The 15,417-nt window shown below is 36.0% G+C and overlaps 1 protein-coding gene across 2 annotated transcripts; it reads left to right on the top strand.

Annotated features, from left to right (window-relative positions):
• LOC109842716 (nuclear poly(A) polymerase 3) lies at positions 2,173 to 15,002 on the top strand. Of its 2 annotated transcripts, none has more exons than XM_020411577.1 (10): positions 2,173 to 2,264; positions 2,349 to 2,426; positions 5,847 to 5,954; positions 7,430 to 7,492; positions 7,576 to 7,737; positions 10,217 to 10,327; positions 13,050 to 13,112; positions 13,227 to 13,526; positions 14,063 to 14,227; positions 14,320 to 15,002. In XM_020411577.1, the coding sequence occupies exons 1-10, from the start codon at positions 2,187 to 2,189 to the stop codon at positions 14,578 to 14,580; spliced, it is 1,389 nt and encodes a 462-aa protein (XP_020267166.1). In that variant the 5' UTR covers positions 2,173 to 2,186; the 3' UTR covers positions 14,581 to 15,002. The 2 variants fall into 2 exon arrangements, with proteins under 2 accessions (XP_020267166.1, XP_020267167.1); XM_020411578.1 differs by having other exon boundaries at positions 2,176 to 2,264; positions 2,326 to 2,426.

The following is a 15,417-nucleotide window of genomic DNA, read 5'->3' as shown; positions in this document are numbered from 1 at the left end:
AAAAACTTAATATGCGTCTGATGGACGTAGTCACTGCTTATTTATATAGAATATTAGATAATGATATCTATAGGAAAACCCCTGAAAGATTTAGCATGCCTGAAGCATGTAAATCAAATCCTAGAGAAATGTACTCCATTAAGTTGCAAAGATCTTTTTATGGACTCAAACAATCTGGATGAATGTGGTATAACCATCTTAGTGAATGTTTAGTGATTAAATTCTTCAATTGTAACAGAGCAATATAAAGTATTCATTACTTTTGAATTATAAGAAAAAGTCTTTTTGTGTTGAGGGATCCATTTATCCATATGAATTTCAATAATGAATCCTCCTTTATCCTCAGTAGGGTTATGATATTCGTGTTTGACACACTCCCAAAAATCAAAATCAGTAGATAATAGAAAGATTTTCATGCGTGTTTTTCAATATGTGTAATTGGTGCTGTCAAAAAGTAGGAGACGATTGATGGTGTGCCCTTCAGATAAGGCTAAAGCGGTGGTAAGACTTAATATCTTATCCTAGGTTGTGATACCTAAATATGAGTAACGAGGCTCCGATACCAATTATTAGAACTGGGATGCAATCCTAGAGGGGAGATGAATATGATTGCTAGATATTTTTGAGCAGACTCAAAAAATGCAATGAAAAAATAACAAGCAAAAAAGTAAAAGCAAACCAACACAAGAACACAAGAGATTTTTATAGTGGTTTAGATAAAAATCCTACGTTCACTTTTCCTGCTTGTGAATGACCTTCCTCACTATGACTAAAGTTCACCTAAATCACAACCCGATTCAGTAGGCTTCAAAGGTCGTATCCTGAAATCTACCCGAAACCATTCGTCTAACCTAACTTTTTACAATAATCGTAAAGAAACCTAGCAATAGCTAGCCCAATCCTCAATTAACCCGGCTTGAGTAAGCCGTCAAACACAAGTTTGAAATACAACCAACCAAAATAATTAAAGCACGAAAAGAACAATTTTATAGCATTTTATCATACTGTTCTTCAAATCGATGAAGATGAAGATCCATGAAGAAGCGGTATAGCAATTTGTGTAGGGCACTCTTCTCATTGACTCAAATTCTGATGAAAAGCACGCCGATAAGAAGCTGAATGAGACTTAGGGAATTTGATCAACTACCTCTCAAACCCAAGAATAAAGGTCTCTCCTTTTGTGTGTTTGCCTCCTTAACCTTCGTTATAAATTATGATCTCCAACTCCCTTTAAATAGACCTTGATAGAATAGGAAATAGATGTCCAAATCTGAATGCAAATAGGACATCAAACGGATCGACTAACGACTGAGATTAAATCTTTAAAAACTGTAAAATTTCATCATAACCATCAATGTTGGATCATAGTCATTGATGGTCCCTTGATGATCATTGATGGTTCAACTGTAACCATCGATGATGCTGATTCTGATTTCTGTATTTCTTCGATCGTCTTCTGTAACCATTGATGATGGGTCACTGTAGACCAGCGATGATGCCAATTACTATTTCTGTTTTTTGCCAATTAGCTCCTAAAATCATCGATGAGATGCTTGACCATCGATGGGTGCCTCTTGACCATCAAATGTTCGAAGGCTGAAATCAACATTCATGTTGATTTTTTGCATCGTTTCGAACCACATCTTTCTCGTACCCGCTTATACTTGAAATATATCATCTCACATAACATTATTATTACTCAAACAGAAGATATTGCATGAACAACATTCTTACAACAACAACATATATCTGCTCTCACGGTCTTCGATATTTATTTTAGCTGGGGTAAAAAAATGATATAGGAGAAATAAACCTTACAAATGTCTATTAAAAGATTCATTCGCGTGAGAAGGGAAGCGTATCTAAAACTACACAAAACAGGATTCGCCCCCTTGCCTCAAAATCCTAAAAGGATTCAGCCCATAACCCAGCCCGGCCCACGAAAAAACCTTCTCGAAATCCGAACTCCGCCGTCCGATTCAAATTCCGCGTGTCTCGGCTCTCACGTTCCTGTCGCGTGACCCTCCGCCACGCGTCCGCCCTATATAAACCTTAACTCCCCATCTCTCGTTCCCTTTCTCTCTCCCTTCTCTCGCTTTCTCTCTCTCTCTAAAACCCAAGAACTCGCTCTCACTTCAAAACCTTGATCGATCTCTAAAACCCTAGATCTACACTCGAATTCTGTTATGTTTCCGGTGAGATTGGGACTGGATCCGGCCACTTGGTTCAGAATCGATCAGCAGCGGACGCAAATGCTGGTTCAGGTAATTGATTTGGTTCAGTGAATGATTTTTTTGGTTGATTTTTTTACTGAATCTTTGTTAGATTTTCTTTTGTTCTTGGGTTAGTTTATGGTGAATGAGGGTTTGGAGCCGTCGCAAGAGGATGAGATGAAAAGGCGAGATGTGATCAAGCAGCTCAAACAGGTCTTTTGGTTACATAGATTATTTGTTTTGATCCTTTTATTGGTAAAGTTTAGCTTCCTCTTGCAGAGAAGATTAAAAAGAAAGCTTTAAAAGTTGTATATTTCTTGTTCAAAACTTGATTTTTTTTGGGAATGTGGTTTCTTAAATATCAGTTCCCCACTGATAAGCCTTAAAATGGCAAAAATAATTTACTTTTATTTACTGACGAATAGAAAATTACTGTATTTATTGGTTTTGGTTATTTCGAGTACTCAAAAAGAAAGAGCGGGCTTTGGAACAGAGGTATGGAAACAAAATAGATGTTCTTTATTAATCAAAAAGAAAACTTTGTGAGGGTAAACTGGTGCCTCCGTATGTATGAGGGAATTAAAGAGGTCTTTTTGATGCTTGTTCTAGTGTTCACTTTAGCGGACTTGCCAATTATCAACTAGACAACTATATCGCAAGGATGTTTTGATCGTTAAGTAACTGAGTTTGCAGTATTTGATACATCACTTATTGAACTGTTCCTGTCCAAGTGTCGCAATCATATGTATACGAATATTAAAAAAGCTGTTTGCTAGATCCATGGTTAGTGTCCAGTCTATAAAACTCAATCAATAAGTGACTGTATAGCATGGGCATTTCTATTACAAATTGTGTTAGAAATGTGTTTGATACGACTCATCTAAGATGCTTCTGGCAAAGTGGTGCATTCATATGTATGAGGATATTACGAAGCAGTTCAGTAGATGCATCCTTGATATTTAATTTACCAGACGCAATAGGGTGAGCAACCATCTAGCATGAGCACATCTATCATGATGTATCTGTATCCGGCATTTGTCCTTTTTTGTCCTTGTCTGCCTTTTGGGCGCCTTTTGGTTATGACTGCTTTAAGGCGTGATCTTGCAGGTGAAAAGCGTCTCTACCGCTTATGCCTGCTGCTATGGCCACGGCCGCAGCGGAGTAGGAGCACTTACACTTTTTAGTCTGCTTTTTAACAACATTGTAAAACTTATCACTTTCTGGAATTAAGTCACTTTCCTGTTATGGCATATAGTATAGCAAAACTTTTTCTTTGTACCTCGTGAGATGTTGAATTTGCCACTAGCAGTTGACAGTTGTCACCCATATCATTTGTTCATGAAGATGAATTCAAGAGAATTTACTTCGCGACAATGTAATGTTTGACTTTGTGTATTTGGCTGTCTTTTGAGAACTAAATAAGTTAATACTTAGTGATATAATTCTTTAGTGGATTTGGCTTGGAAGATAGCCATACTATGATCGTCTAAGTGAATTCCTCAAGAAACAAAGAATAGTAAACGAGGACATAAAATTGCTGGGAAGTGTATTATAGGTTGGTAAATATTTAAGATCTTTGTTAGAGGGTACTTGAATGTAGCTCCTAGAAAGCTGGCTGCTATTGCTGAACAGTGGAATCTAAGGTTGTCAATCTGAAGGAGAACATCAGTACAAATGTGATGCGTGATAGCTTACTTGCGATGTGTCCTTGGATGGTGGACGTATATGCTCAGCTTGGGAGTTCATGGGATTACATGAGATAGGATTTTCTCCATGTTAACAGCCGAGAAATTATTTGTGCTCATAGAAATTGGCTGAAAGAAAAACCTTCTAAGGTTGTCAATCCAAAGAAGAACTTCAGTACAAATGTGATGTGTGATAGATTACTTGCGATGTGACCTTGGATGGTGGATGTATATTGCTCAGCTTGGGAGTACATGGAATTACATGAGACAGATTTTCTCTATAAGCTAAGAGCCGAGAAATTATTCTTGCTCATAGAAATTGGCTGAAAGAAAACCTTCTGAATAGTATTGGAAATTCTTGTGATGTTGCATTGTCTAGCTCATTATGATTGAAAGCTTTTCCTTCGTTAGATAACTACCAAGATGACAATCTTTGTGTTCGTAGAAATTAGCTGAATTTATATGTACAACCTCCTAAATATTATGGGAATTTCCAATCGTTGTGGACAAGCTAAAAAACAGAGTCAGTTTCTTTAAAATCCTACTATTTAGCTCCTATAAAATAGAAAATGAGAGAGCCGAAATAATGTGATGTATCAAACGATTTTTTTATGCAGCTAACTACATGCATTTTAGCTATTAAGAAGTTTGGAGGCCGTAATTTGACACTTTTGGGTTTCAGAATAGAAACATGAATTGTTGTGGCAAGAGTACTCTTTAGCTAGTGAGAATGGACCTTGCTAATTAGCTTTGATAAGCTGCCATATTTCTTTTCCCAAGGTGGAAGAACTGGAAGGAGAATCCTATCAGAACAGCCCGCATGCGACAGGCTGTACTGACACATAGCGGGGGGACATTTGCCCCCATCTATTCCCTCTGTAGATCGGAACAGCGGCCATATGCTGACTGTGTTGATAGAATGCAGACTCTAAGAATCGGGAAAGATGATATAAATTCATCTACACAAAGAATCACCCGCTATAGATGCTAAGTACTTGGAAACAATGGCCTAGTTGAATGCATATTTATTTTACAGCTTTTATGCTGCCACATGCAATTTGATGGGTGTCAATTTACAAACTTCACAATAATTCTCAAATCCTGACCTTCAAATATAAAACTTATGAAATAACATGTCCTCACACCATAGTCATGTGAGCGTACTAGATGTTTGCTATATTAGACAGTTGTATTTTTCAGATAATACTGATCTCTTGTTGTGCAATTTAACCAAGATCCAATTTGATCGCTTTCGTCATGTAAGATTTTGTACAACCTCTCTCTCTCTCTCTCTCTCTCTCTCTCTCTCTCTCTCTCTCTCTCTCTCTCTCTCTCTCTCTCTCTCAATAGAATGAAATACTGAATCTGAGAGCATGCAGTACACTTAACAAATTACTGTATGGCACATATTATCTTCTTCATGTCTACAATATCAACACTGATATGTAGTAATATAAATATTAATTATGTTTTAATACTTCATGCTACATATATTGCAACACATTTATGCTAAAGCTGAATATCCCATGTGGATATAAGAGATTCTGGTTTATAACTTCAATTGTTTTGGATTAAAAAAAAAATTCTCTAGAGGGTCCTCTACAAGGAAGGAAGAAGGTGACGTTTACAACCACTTTTTTTAATGCAATCAGTAGACAAAACCAAGGCAATCAATAAAAATCAGGGTAAACAGTTAAAACATCAATAAAAACGAAATCGATCCTAAAAACGAAATCGATCCAATCAGTGTAGAAAGCAGTCAATCATCAACCTCAAAATCGATAATGGGACTCAAGTCACATATTTCCCTCCCTATATGATTTTCTATGGGGCCCTCTATATGATTTCTTACAATTGTTCCTTACCTTCACGTCCTCTTTCCTATTTATTTTTATTCATCTATATTTTTTTCTCTTTTAGTCTTGTCATGATGTTACCCTTCTTGCAGATTGTTTTGGCATGGATAATGAAGGTTGCCTGGAAATACGGACTTCCTAATGAACTAATTTCAAGCACGACAGCGACAATCTTGACATATGGTTCATATGGTTTAGGGGTAAGCATATGCTCCCTGCCCTCTGAGTGGACTGGAATAGAATTGCTTTCCTCTTTTGCTGTTTCTGCATATTTTCTTAAGCAGTTATTACTCCTCTAGAAGCAAGCATACTGAATATTCCTATTTTTGTGGTATATATCTTAATCAATTTATTCTATGCTGAGATAAGGAATAATGTTGGCAAAAAAGATTTAGAAGGCCGCCTCTGCGGCTATGTTGAAGTATATTTATGATCATTGTATTAAGCACTTGTTATACACTTCCATTTTGCCACAATGCACGTATTTGTTGGGTATGCACCCTTATGTCTGATTATGCAAACATATGTTTTTTCCCTTAAACCCAGTCCACTATCCAATTAGACCCGGCAGTCATAAATGTATAATCTACTCGGTTTTTGTATTGAGAAAATTGTCATAATTTTCATCTTTAATAATGTTGGAACATTTATAATATACTTGCAAAGGGTTTAAAAAATCAAATTTCTGTGTGAGTCCATATAATTTGATATATCGAGAATGTATTATGGACTAATGGACTTCAAAATCAAGGTGTCTTACAACGTTTTAGAGGAACTGCCTTTTTTTTATTTCTATATCTATATTTTCTTCTATGCATAACCATTATTGATTAGGAATGTAACTGTAAACATCTCTGTTCATTTGTTTAGTTATTGAGCTACCAGGACAATGGTTATTTTTGTCATCATTTATTGATCTGTTCTAGAATTTATCTCCTGATTTTTTTTGTAAAATTTAGTAAATCTGACTGCAATATAAACTTTCTTATTAAGTATAATATGTTACTTAAAATATCTATATTCATTTTTGACTGGGCATTTTTGAGGTGTGGGGCATCATGGCCATTGAATCGAAATTGGAATTCATTTGCTGCCCTGTTCTTGTAATATGAGTCCTATATGGCAAATCCATCTTACATTATCTGTTTCACATGATGCTTTTTCCTCCATATTTTGGATGCCTCTACTCCGGTCATCTATGTATGTTACAATTCTTGTGGTCTAAATATAGTATGTTCTTCTCATCGGCTTTTTATACGTTCCATCTAGTTTGATTGTACTTATAGCATTCAGATTTGAAGAATCAAGTAGGTTATGTCAATGTTTACTTTTGATGTGCAATATGCATATGTAGAAAATGTCAGATGATAGATTTGTGCATTTGCAATTAAGTGCTTAGAACTTTATCCAAAATAAATTTACATCAGAGATGATTTCTTCAAATTGTTTCAACCATAAATTCTTCTTGTGAATTGTGTTTACTACCATCACTTTTTAGCTGTAGTTTATATTTTGTATCATCTTCTGTGGGGACCATGATTTCCTTTCTTCAGTAATAATTTGGTTCAATCTTCAAAAATCTAGTTTAATTTCCTTGTCTGTTTCTTTGTTTTGTTGCTCTAGTTTTTTTGGTAACTGGAACTGAAATTTATTCTTCCTTGGGTATATTATTCAGGTTCATGGATCCGACTCTGATATAGATGCGTTATGTGTGGGTCCTTACTTTGCAAACTTGGAGGTAAGTTTCTTTTTTTGGAGTCTTCCACATAAAATTATAGTGCAGTGGTAGTTAATTCTGGAAATCTGATTATCATTGTGCAGGAAGACTTTTTTGTTTTTCTGCGTGACATGCTTCAGAGTAGACCTGAAGTATCGGACATTATTTGCATCAAAAGTGCCAAGATCCCTCTCATGCGTTTTAAGTACAATGGGATATCAGTTGATTTTCCTTATGCCCAGCTTTGCTCTGCCTCGGTTCCTGATGTAAGGGTTTTTGTTGTTGAAGTGGATACTTATTCTTATTTTCTTTTTGTACAGTTCACTGAGATCATGGAGAGATGATTTCGCCACCTAGAATCAGTGATGTAAAATATTTTATTTATTTATTTATTCTAAATATTTGTCATTTTACTTTGTCCATATCATATTTTATGTTTGTTTGCGCATGTAAGGACCTTCCAGTAGTTTTTTCTTCTATAGAGTAGTGTGCTCATCTGATGACTTATAGTCTGTTGGCATTCCGGCCTTCAGTTGAAACAGTAACATTTGTTTGCATGTAGGAGGTAATACAAAATTGAACCTGGTCTGTGAAATATATGCGTGCACACATGTACACGTGCATGCATGCGTGTGTTCTTTGTGTCTGCATAGGAAAGAGGTGTATAGGAAAAATATCCTATGATATGCTGATGCATTTGCAGTGTGGAACAAAGCACATCTTACTAAAAATCAGAAGTTGCTTTAGTAGCAACAAAAGATTATTCATTTCAGTTGTTCCTGATCAAAATTTGAAATATTAATCAAGTTATAATATGCAAGGTAAACTACTAAACCATTTAATCTTAGTATAATTTTGTTTTCCGTAATCAAGTAAAGTAGGAAAGGAATCAAGAATTAAGAATTTTCTCCTAATGAGGGAGAACACATACCCTATCAGCTGCTTCAATTGTCGTTGCTGTCCTGGCTATGGGCTCAAGTATCTAGAGTGCCTGATACAACTGAGGGAACCCGTAAACGAGAACCATTATGTTCGAGGATCTTTCAGATATTCCTACCCAGTATTAATAATCTGAACCCTTCAACAATCTTTGTGAGCCCGTTTCACCTTGAAAAAGAAGTCTTTTAGATTTGGAGGTACAAAATTTTTTTTGACGTAGAACTTCTGAGCAAAAATTTCCTAAAATCAATGTATGATTCTAAGTAGGAGATTTTTTGAAGATATAACCCAATTGTATAACAGAGTGAAAAAAATGTTATGCATTCTTTCGAACCATATTATGTGAGAAAGCACAATTCCACATATCAACTTAAATAAAACCCAAAATATCAGTGAAGATCAAGTCCCTAGGGCACCATAGCCTATCAACTAGGCTATCGAAATCCTGGATATACAAAAGTTAAGGCCAGTAGCTATAACTAGTAATTTTTTATTTACTCGATTGATTTTCTAATATCATGAATAAACTGTGCAAAAGACACGTGAGGGTCAAAGATCAGTTCATAGTTATTCAGGAAGTGTAAGGCATCTTCAGCATTTTGTAAAATATATTGCCTATTTTTTGTGTTTTTTCAAGTTTTTTCACTCTTCATAATCCTCAACAAATTCTGCATTGTGTGAAAATTGATATGTCATAGTAATAAATTTCATATTGGATATATAATATATATATATATATATATATATATATATATAGATAGAGAGAGAGGAGAGAGAGAGAGAGAGAGAGAGAGAGAGAGAGAGAGAGAGAGAGAGAGAAACTTATGTCAACTTAAGTGGACGTCGCAATAAGTTTCTTAGTCATTGATTTTCACTTGATTGAGATATACTGTGGACGATCCGTTCCGTTGAACTTGATCTACATATTTTAAAATGCCTAACACACCAAATTTGGGGTGAACCGCGTCGTGGTTTGACCATTCATCCACTCGTATCAATTTTAACGTGGTTTCGAATGAATAGAACTTTTTACATGCTCGACGGAGGGTCAAAACCATTGACGGGTTCACCGCTAAAATTTGGTGTGTTGGTTTTTATAATATATAGATTAAGTTCAACGGAGCGGATTATCGCACAATGTAGCTCAATCAAGTGAAATCAATGACTAAGAAACTTAGTGGACGTCCACTTAAGTTGACATAAGTTTTCTCTCGTCTCTCCTATATTATAATATATTATATATATATATATATATATATATATATATATATATATATATATATTATAATATATATATATAACAAATAAACTTTGATAAAGGCATGTAATTCATAGATCACTTCATAGTAATTCAGGCACTATAATAAGCCTTTGTATTTTGTAGAATTTATTTCCATTTTTTATTGACTTTCCATATTTTTTCATTCTCATCATTATCCTGCCAAATTCTGCACTGTGGGATAAGTGTTAAAGTCATTTAATAAATTTCATTGCATATGAAAGAATATATACAAAAATGTACACTGTCCGTACTTTAGCTCATGTCGTCCGCTTGTTACGAGGTTACCATTTTATAGGATGACCTTTTTCTTGCGGTGTTGTTCACTTTGTGTGTCTTTGTGAAACCGTGTGTGCATGTGCACATGCTTCTGAATCAGGCAGTTTTGCGAATACATGCTGTAGTGATTCCTTTGTTTTGGTTCCATATGTAAGCTTAAGCATCATTGGAGTACAATGTCAAACTGTAGCCCCAAATGTTTCGTCATTCTTCTTGGTCTAAGTTTCAACTGTTACCCTTTTTAATAGGATCTGGACCTCTTCGATCCCTATTTGGCTGTTGCTGACGAAACCAGTCTGAGAAGCCTATCTGGAGTGCGGGCCAATCGGAGAATTCTCGAATTAGTTCCAAATTTGAAGGTACGGCTTAAGCTTACTGTTAATACGGAAACATCTGTGCTGTCAACTGACCTTTTTTTAACTTCTTTTGCTCTTATTTACTTTTAAGTAGACATTGCACTTGCAATTAGTCTGGTGGAATGAGATTTTTTGAGGTTATTCACAAGTTAAATCTTTGCTGAAGATCTGCATACATCTTATTTCCTGTTAATGAAAGAATTGTTTATTTTGTCTGACTATTGGCTTTTAGTCTTATTGCGTCTTGTTTGATTTAACCCTCACAGTAGTCTTAGCCTGAAACTGGTTTTTTAATACATCTACTCGTTTGATTTAACCCTCACAGTAGCCTTAGCCTGAAACTGGTTTTTTAATACATCTACTGTTTTAAAACCTTTATGCTTGTGGATAGATTTACATAGATATTTTTATTGCACTTGGCTGTTGAGAGTGATACTTAGAAGGGTTATTTAGATATTAGTTACTCAAATATTCAATAATTCCATTTTATTCCCTTAAATCTCAATAATTGCTCATTAGTCCCTCAAATCCTATGGGCTCTTCCAATTTGGTCCCTTAATGACCAAAATACCGCTTATTTATGATTTCGTTTTTAAAAACTATCTTGTTTAAAGAAAGGGTTATTGGCACTTTGGTACTCTAAAATTTATACCCTTTTAACTTCGGTTATCCCATTTCTTTGACAATTTGATACCCTAAAGTTTACACCTTTTTTAAACCTGGATATCGTAAAGTTTTCTCTGATACTTTCTTATGATGAGGTTTATAGCTTGTTAACTTTGACACCCAAAAGTTTTGTTTTGGGCACTTTGGTACCCTAAACTTTTGGGTATCAAAGTTAAAGAATGTGTCAACTTTGAGGTACCAAAGTTATCTTTGGGGTAGGAAAGTTAAAAAATGTGTTAACTTTAGGATATCCTGAAGTGTCAAAAAAGATTTTGAGGTATTAGAGTCAAAAAGGTGTAAACTCTGGGGTACTAAAGTGTCATAAAAAACTCATGATAATAAAGTTTAAAAAGGTGTAAACTTTAGAGTGCCAATCTGCAATAATCCTTAGAAGAACATTACTTGACGATGTTTTGGTCATTGAGGGGCCAAATTGCAATAACCATAGGATTTGAGGGACTAAGGAGGAATTTCATGGATTTGAGGGACTGAAATGGAGTTATTGAAGATTTGAGGGACTAATATCTCAATAACCCTACTTTAGAATAATAGTCATCAACTTTTGGCAATTTGGATAATTCGGTCTCCGGCTGTGCGAAGTAATTTAGGTATGTAAAGGTAGAAAAATAACCTAATATTCTTGAATAGTGAGGGGGCCTAAACACGTATGCCACAGAATTTTTTCTGTTCCGGGGTCTAAGGGGGAAAAAACTGAGACCAAAGTCTTATGTAATCGATTATGGATACCACCTTACAACTTGAAAAGAACAGTACAGATTTAATTAAAAGGCCCTGTCTTGAGCTCTCCAGATATTTTTTCTTCAGAAATCAGTTCTTAGGGCGCTCCACAGAATTTTCTGTTTTTCGTCAGGGAACTGAGCTAGATTCTCTGTTACACAATACCAGCTTTGATTTCAATGAACAGGTACATGTTCTTGGTAAGCAATTGACCAGACGTAAGGCTTATATTTACCGTTGAGATTTCTATATGGCATTTGTCAACTGCTAACAACCCGTTCAAGTTTGCTATGGTTTCACATCCATTGCTTTGCTCCATACGACCATTATTGACCCAGTAGGAGCTGATTTTTTCCCCCTTTTCTGCAAATACTCGAACAATGAAGTTTGCAGACCTTGAGCTCAGCGGCGGAGGCAGGAATTTCAGAAGGTGGTTCAAACCAAAAGAGGGGAAAAGGTAGAATATGAACTGGGGTGAAATCTGGTCGAGGATGAGTGCATGAGGCGGAGGGAACACAGACAAATGAGGGCAGAGGGAATGCAGTCGGGTCAGATCTGGCTGGGTCTTCGCGGATGAGTGCGAAGAGAATGCTCATGAGAAGCCTAGAAGGCTCATTATCTGTTTGCCTTATGTTTGCGACTCACGAGCACAACGAAAGTGTTTTGAGAAAGTTTGAGGGACCTTGCATTTTACCCCTATGATTTATTATATAATTAACCCATTACCCTTGATTTTTTTATCTTCGGGGGTTTTTAATTTTACTTGCCCCTTAAATCATGCATATTTGCTAAACTACTCCAAATCATCAACTCTGGAAAGATGACCCACAAAATCAACAAATCATTAACTCTGACATGCTAGTTTGTAAACTACAATGTAATAATATCAACAAACAAATATTTACTTGCCAGTTACCATATCCGACAAGGTTGATGATTTGTTGATATGGGGGAGTACTTTTTTCCCCAAAGTTGATGATTTAGAGAGTAGTTTTGCAAATATTGAGATTTGAGGATAGTTTGCTAATGTTCATGATTTAATGGGAATGTATACAGAACACCCTTTATTTTTTGAAGGGCAGCTGGGCCCTTTTGGCCCCTACCTAGCTCCACTGCTTGAGCTATATCTTATGCATCTAAAAAACTGTTAGGATTAATTTCTTTTCGTAAAATTTTCTTTCTGAAAATTCAGTTTTCTATTATTTTTCTTTAAACCTATATTTGTCGTTTTGTTTGATAGAAAAATAATGCAGTGCCAGACTGAGGCTTACATTTGATTATTGATTTATTTCTGACCTTTGTATTTTCTGTCTACATTCAGAACTTCCAAACAGTTCTACGTTGTGTTAAATTATGGGCGAGAAGGCGTGGAATCTACTCTCATGTGAGTATTTTTCTCTTCTCGTATTATTGTGTTACTGTCATCATGGATATGAGAATTGTAGCCTATTATTATGTCACTGAAGTGAAAAATGTTGGTTATGTGGTGGTTTTGCAGTTACTTGGCTTCTTCGGAGGGATCCATCTGGCAATCCTTGTAGCTCAAGTTTGTCAGAGATATCCAAATGCCAGTGTAAACTCACTTATGTCTATTTTCTTTGAGTGTTTTTCTCGTTGGCCCTGGCCCCAACCCGTGATCTTGCTAGATAAGTCCATACCATTCAAGTATCCTGGTAATCGTGCCCTCATGCCAATCATGATGCCTTGTCCACCATTTGACTGGTGTAACTCTAACATCACAAAAAGCACGTTCAACAAGATTGACGCGGAATTCCAGCGTGGATTTACTATGACCAGGGTATGTTTCTGTTTATCTCACACCATATATCCATGATGCTTCTAGTTCAGGGTCCTTTCAACTTTCTATGGTAATATTGCCAAAGATGTTCTTTATATTCATTTGGGATAAATTTTTTTTGTTTATCCTTGAAACTAGTATTAGCGAGCCATAATTTTGATTTTATTTGAGTTCATGTTGATCTTTATAATTATTGTTTGTATGTAATGCATTTTTTTTGAGATTTACATGGTACTTAGTTGCTTGAGCTGCATGTTTGCCCTACATGTGTGAAGTCATTAGTGATCAATATTTTATAATAGTTTGATTAATCCGATCGCAACTTATTAGTACCAATTTTCCTTTGCTACACTCCAGCTCGTGATGTGTTTCAAATGGACAATTAAAAAAAATTAGAACACACCTGAACATGTTGTCTATTATCTTCTCCTCTACAACTTTGCCTCAATCCTTCATGCTCCAACAAAAGATTGGGACTTAAGGGAACGTTCACCTATGATGTGCATTGTTAACGTCCATGTGTGTTCTTTCCTCAGGACTTTGAGAGGGTTAATTTCGAATGGAGTTGCCTGTTTGAGCCTTTTCCTTACAGTAAGAAGTACATAAGCTTCCTCCGAATTTTACTCACCGCACCTGATGATGATGGATTAAGAGACTGGTCTGGCTGGGTAAAATCGCGCTTCAGAAGTCTTGTCCTCAAGGTAAAGTTTCCTTGTTCTCTCACTTAAATCATATTACACTTTCTTCTGTTGTTTCATGTAAAATTGTGTAAGTCCTTAATATTTCCTTGCAGCTGGAGACAGTGCAGGGGCATTGTGATCCAAACCCCACAGAGTACATAGATCACAAGATTGCTGACCCTAACGTTGTATTCTACTGGGGCTTATCAACTAATGGAAGCAATTACATTGATGTTTACTCTATTAGGGAGGATTTCATGAAGAGTGTGAATAAAGATATTTACAGTGACACAAGTAGTAAAAACTATAAGTTAGAGCTATCGGTTGTTGAATCCAGTCAACTTCCCAAAAACTTGGACCTCGCTGATACTTGAGGATAGAGGAGTTCTGTACATGCTTACAGCTTATTTTGGGAGTAGAGATACCCTTGGGAGCTAAGGAAGTCTCCTCCATTTATACCAAGAATCAACATTTCTCAAAGGATCCTCATGTTTGGGGTGATTCTATGTTTAGATTGTCACAAAAAGATGAAGGGGGTAATTATTTTTCTTGTGTTACCCTATGAAACTGTATATGTTAAATTAAAAAAAAATGTTATCTGTTGGAGCTTACCGTCACCCTTTTTAGCAACCACCGGATCCTGTTAACGGGCCGGAGGCGGGGCTGATTGTTATCCTCTATTGTTTTTGTACAGAATTTAAAGAGGTGTGTCCTTAACCTTTTGTTGTTGTTGTTGTTGCAAATTGTATGTACAAATGTTTGTAATCTTTAATAGAAAGAGGCAACATTTTTTGAAGCTTCATGGGTAACAGGTTGTGCTTCTTGTGTGAAGCGGGCCGATTGTGAAGAGATTTTGCTAGAGCTCATGCTCATCCTTTTCGAGAGTTAAAAACTCCAGTTTTCTGCCTGCTCGCGATTGGTGTACAACTTTCCGAAAATATATTGAAAAATGAGAATATTTAAGCTATTTAATTCAACGGCGCCAACCACAATGTACTGATGGAGTTTAATGCTGCATGCCCTGGATTAATTTAAGCTATTAATTCAACGGCGCCAACCACAATGTACTGGATGGAGTTAATGCGAGAGGAATGTGGCCAGAGTTTATGACGACAATGTGGTTGTAATAGGTTAACAACGGTCATGTTTGGTATCGCGTCAAATCGAAACATGGTGCTCGCCTTCTTTTGGCCATAAGAACAGGCAGTGAT

Source organism: Asparagus officinalis, chromosome 5, assembly GCF_001876935.1.
Source record: "Asparagus officinalis chromosome 5, Aspof.V1, whole genome shotgun sequence".
In the NCBI taxonomy this organism is placed as follows: Eukaryota; Viridiplantae; Streptophyta; class Magnoliopsida; order Asparagales; family Asparagaceae; genus Asparagus; species Asparagus officinalis.
The sequence above is the reverse complement of the archived record's forward strand: the minus strand, read 5'-3'. Positions and strand labels throughout refer to the sequence as shown.

Coding starts and splice junctions, on each gene's coding strand:
- LOC109842716 (XM_020411577.1), top strand. CDS start 2,187: ATGTTTCCGGTGAGATTGGGACTGGATCCGGCCACTTGGTTCAGAATC. Junction 7,738..10,216: donor GCTCTGCCTCGGTTCCTGAT/GTAAGGGTTTTT, acceptor CCTTTTTAATAG/GATCTGGACCTCTTCGATCC. Junction 13,113..13,226: donor GGCGTGGAATCTACTCTCAT/GTGAGTATTTTT, acceptor GTGGTTTTGCAG/TTACTTGGCTTCTTCGGAGG.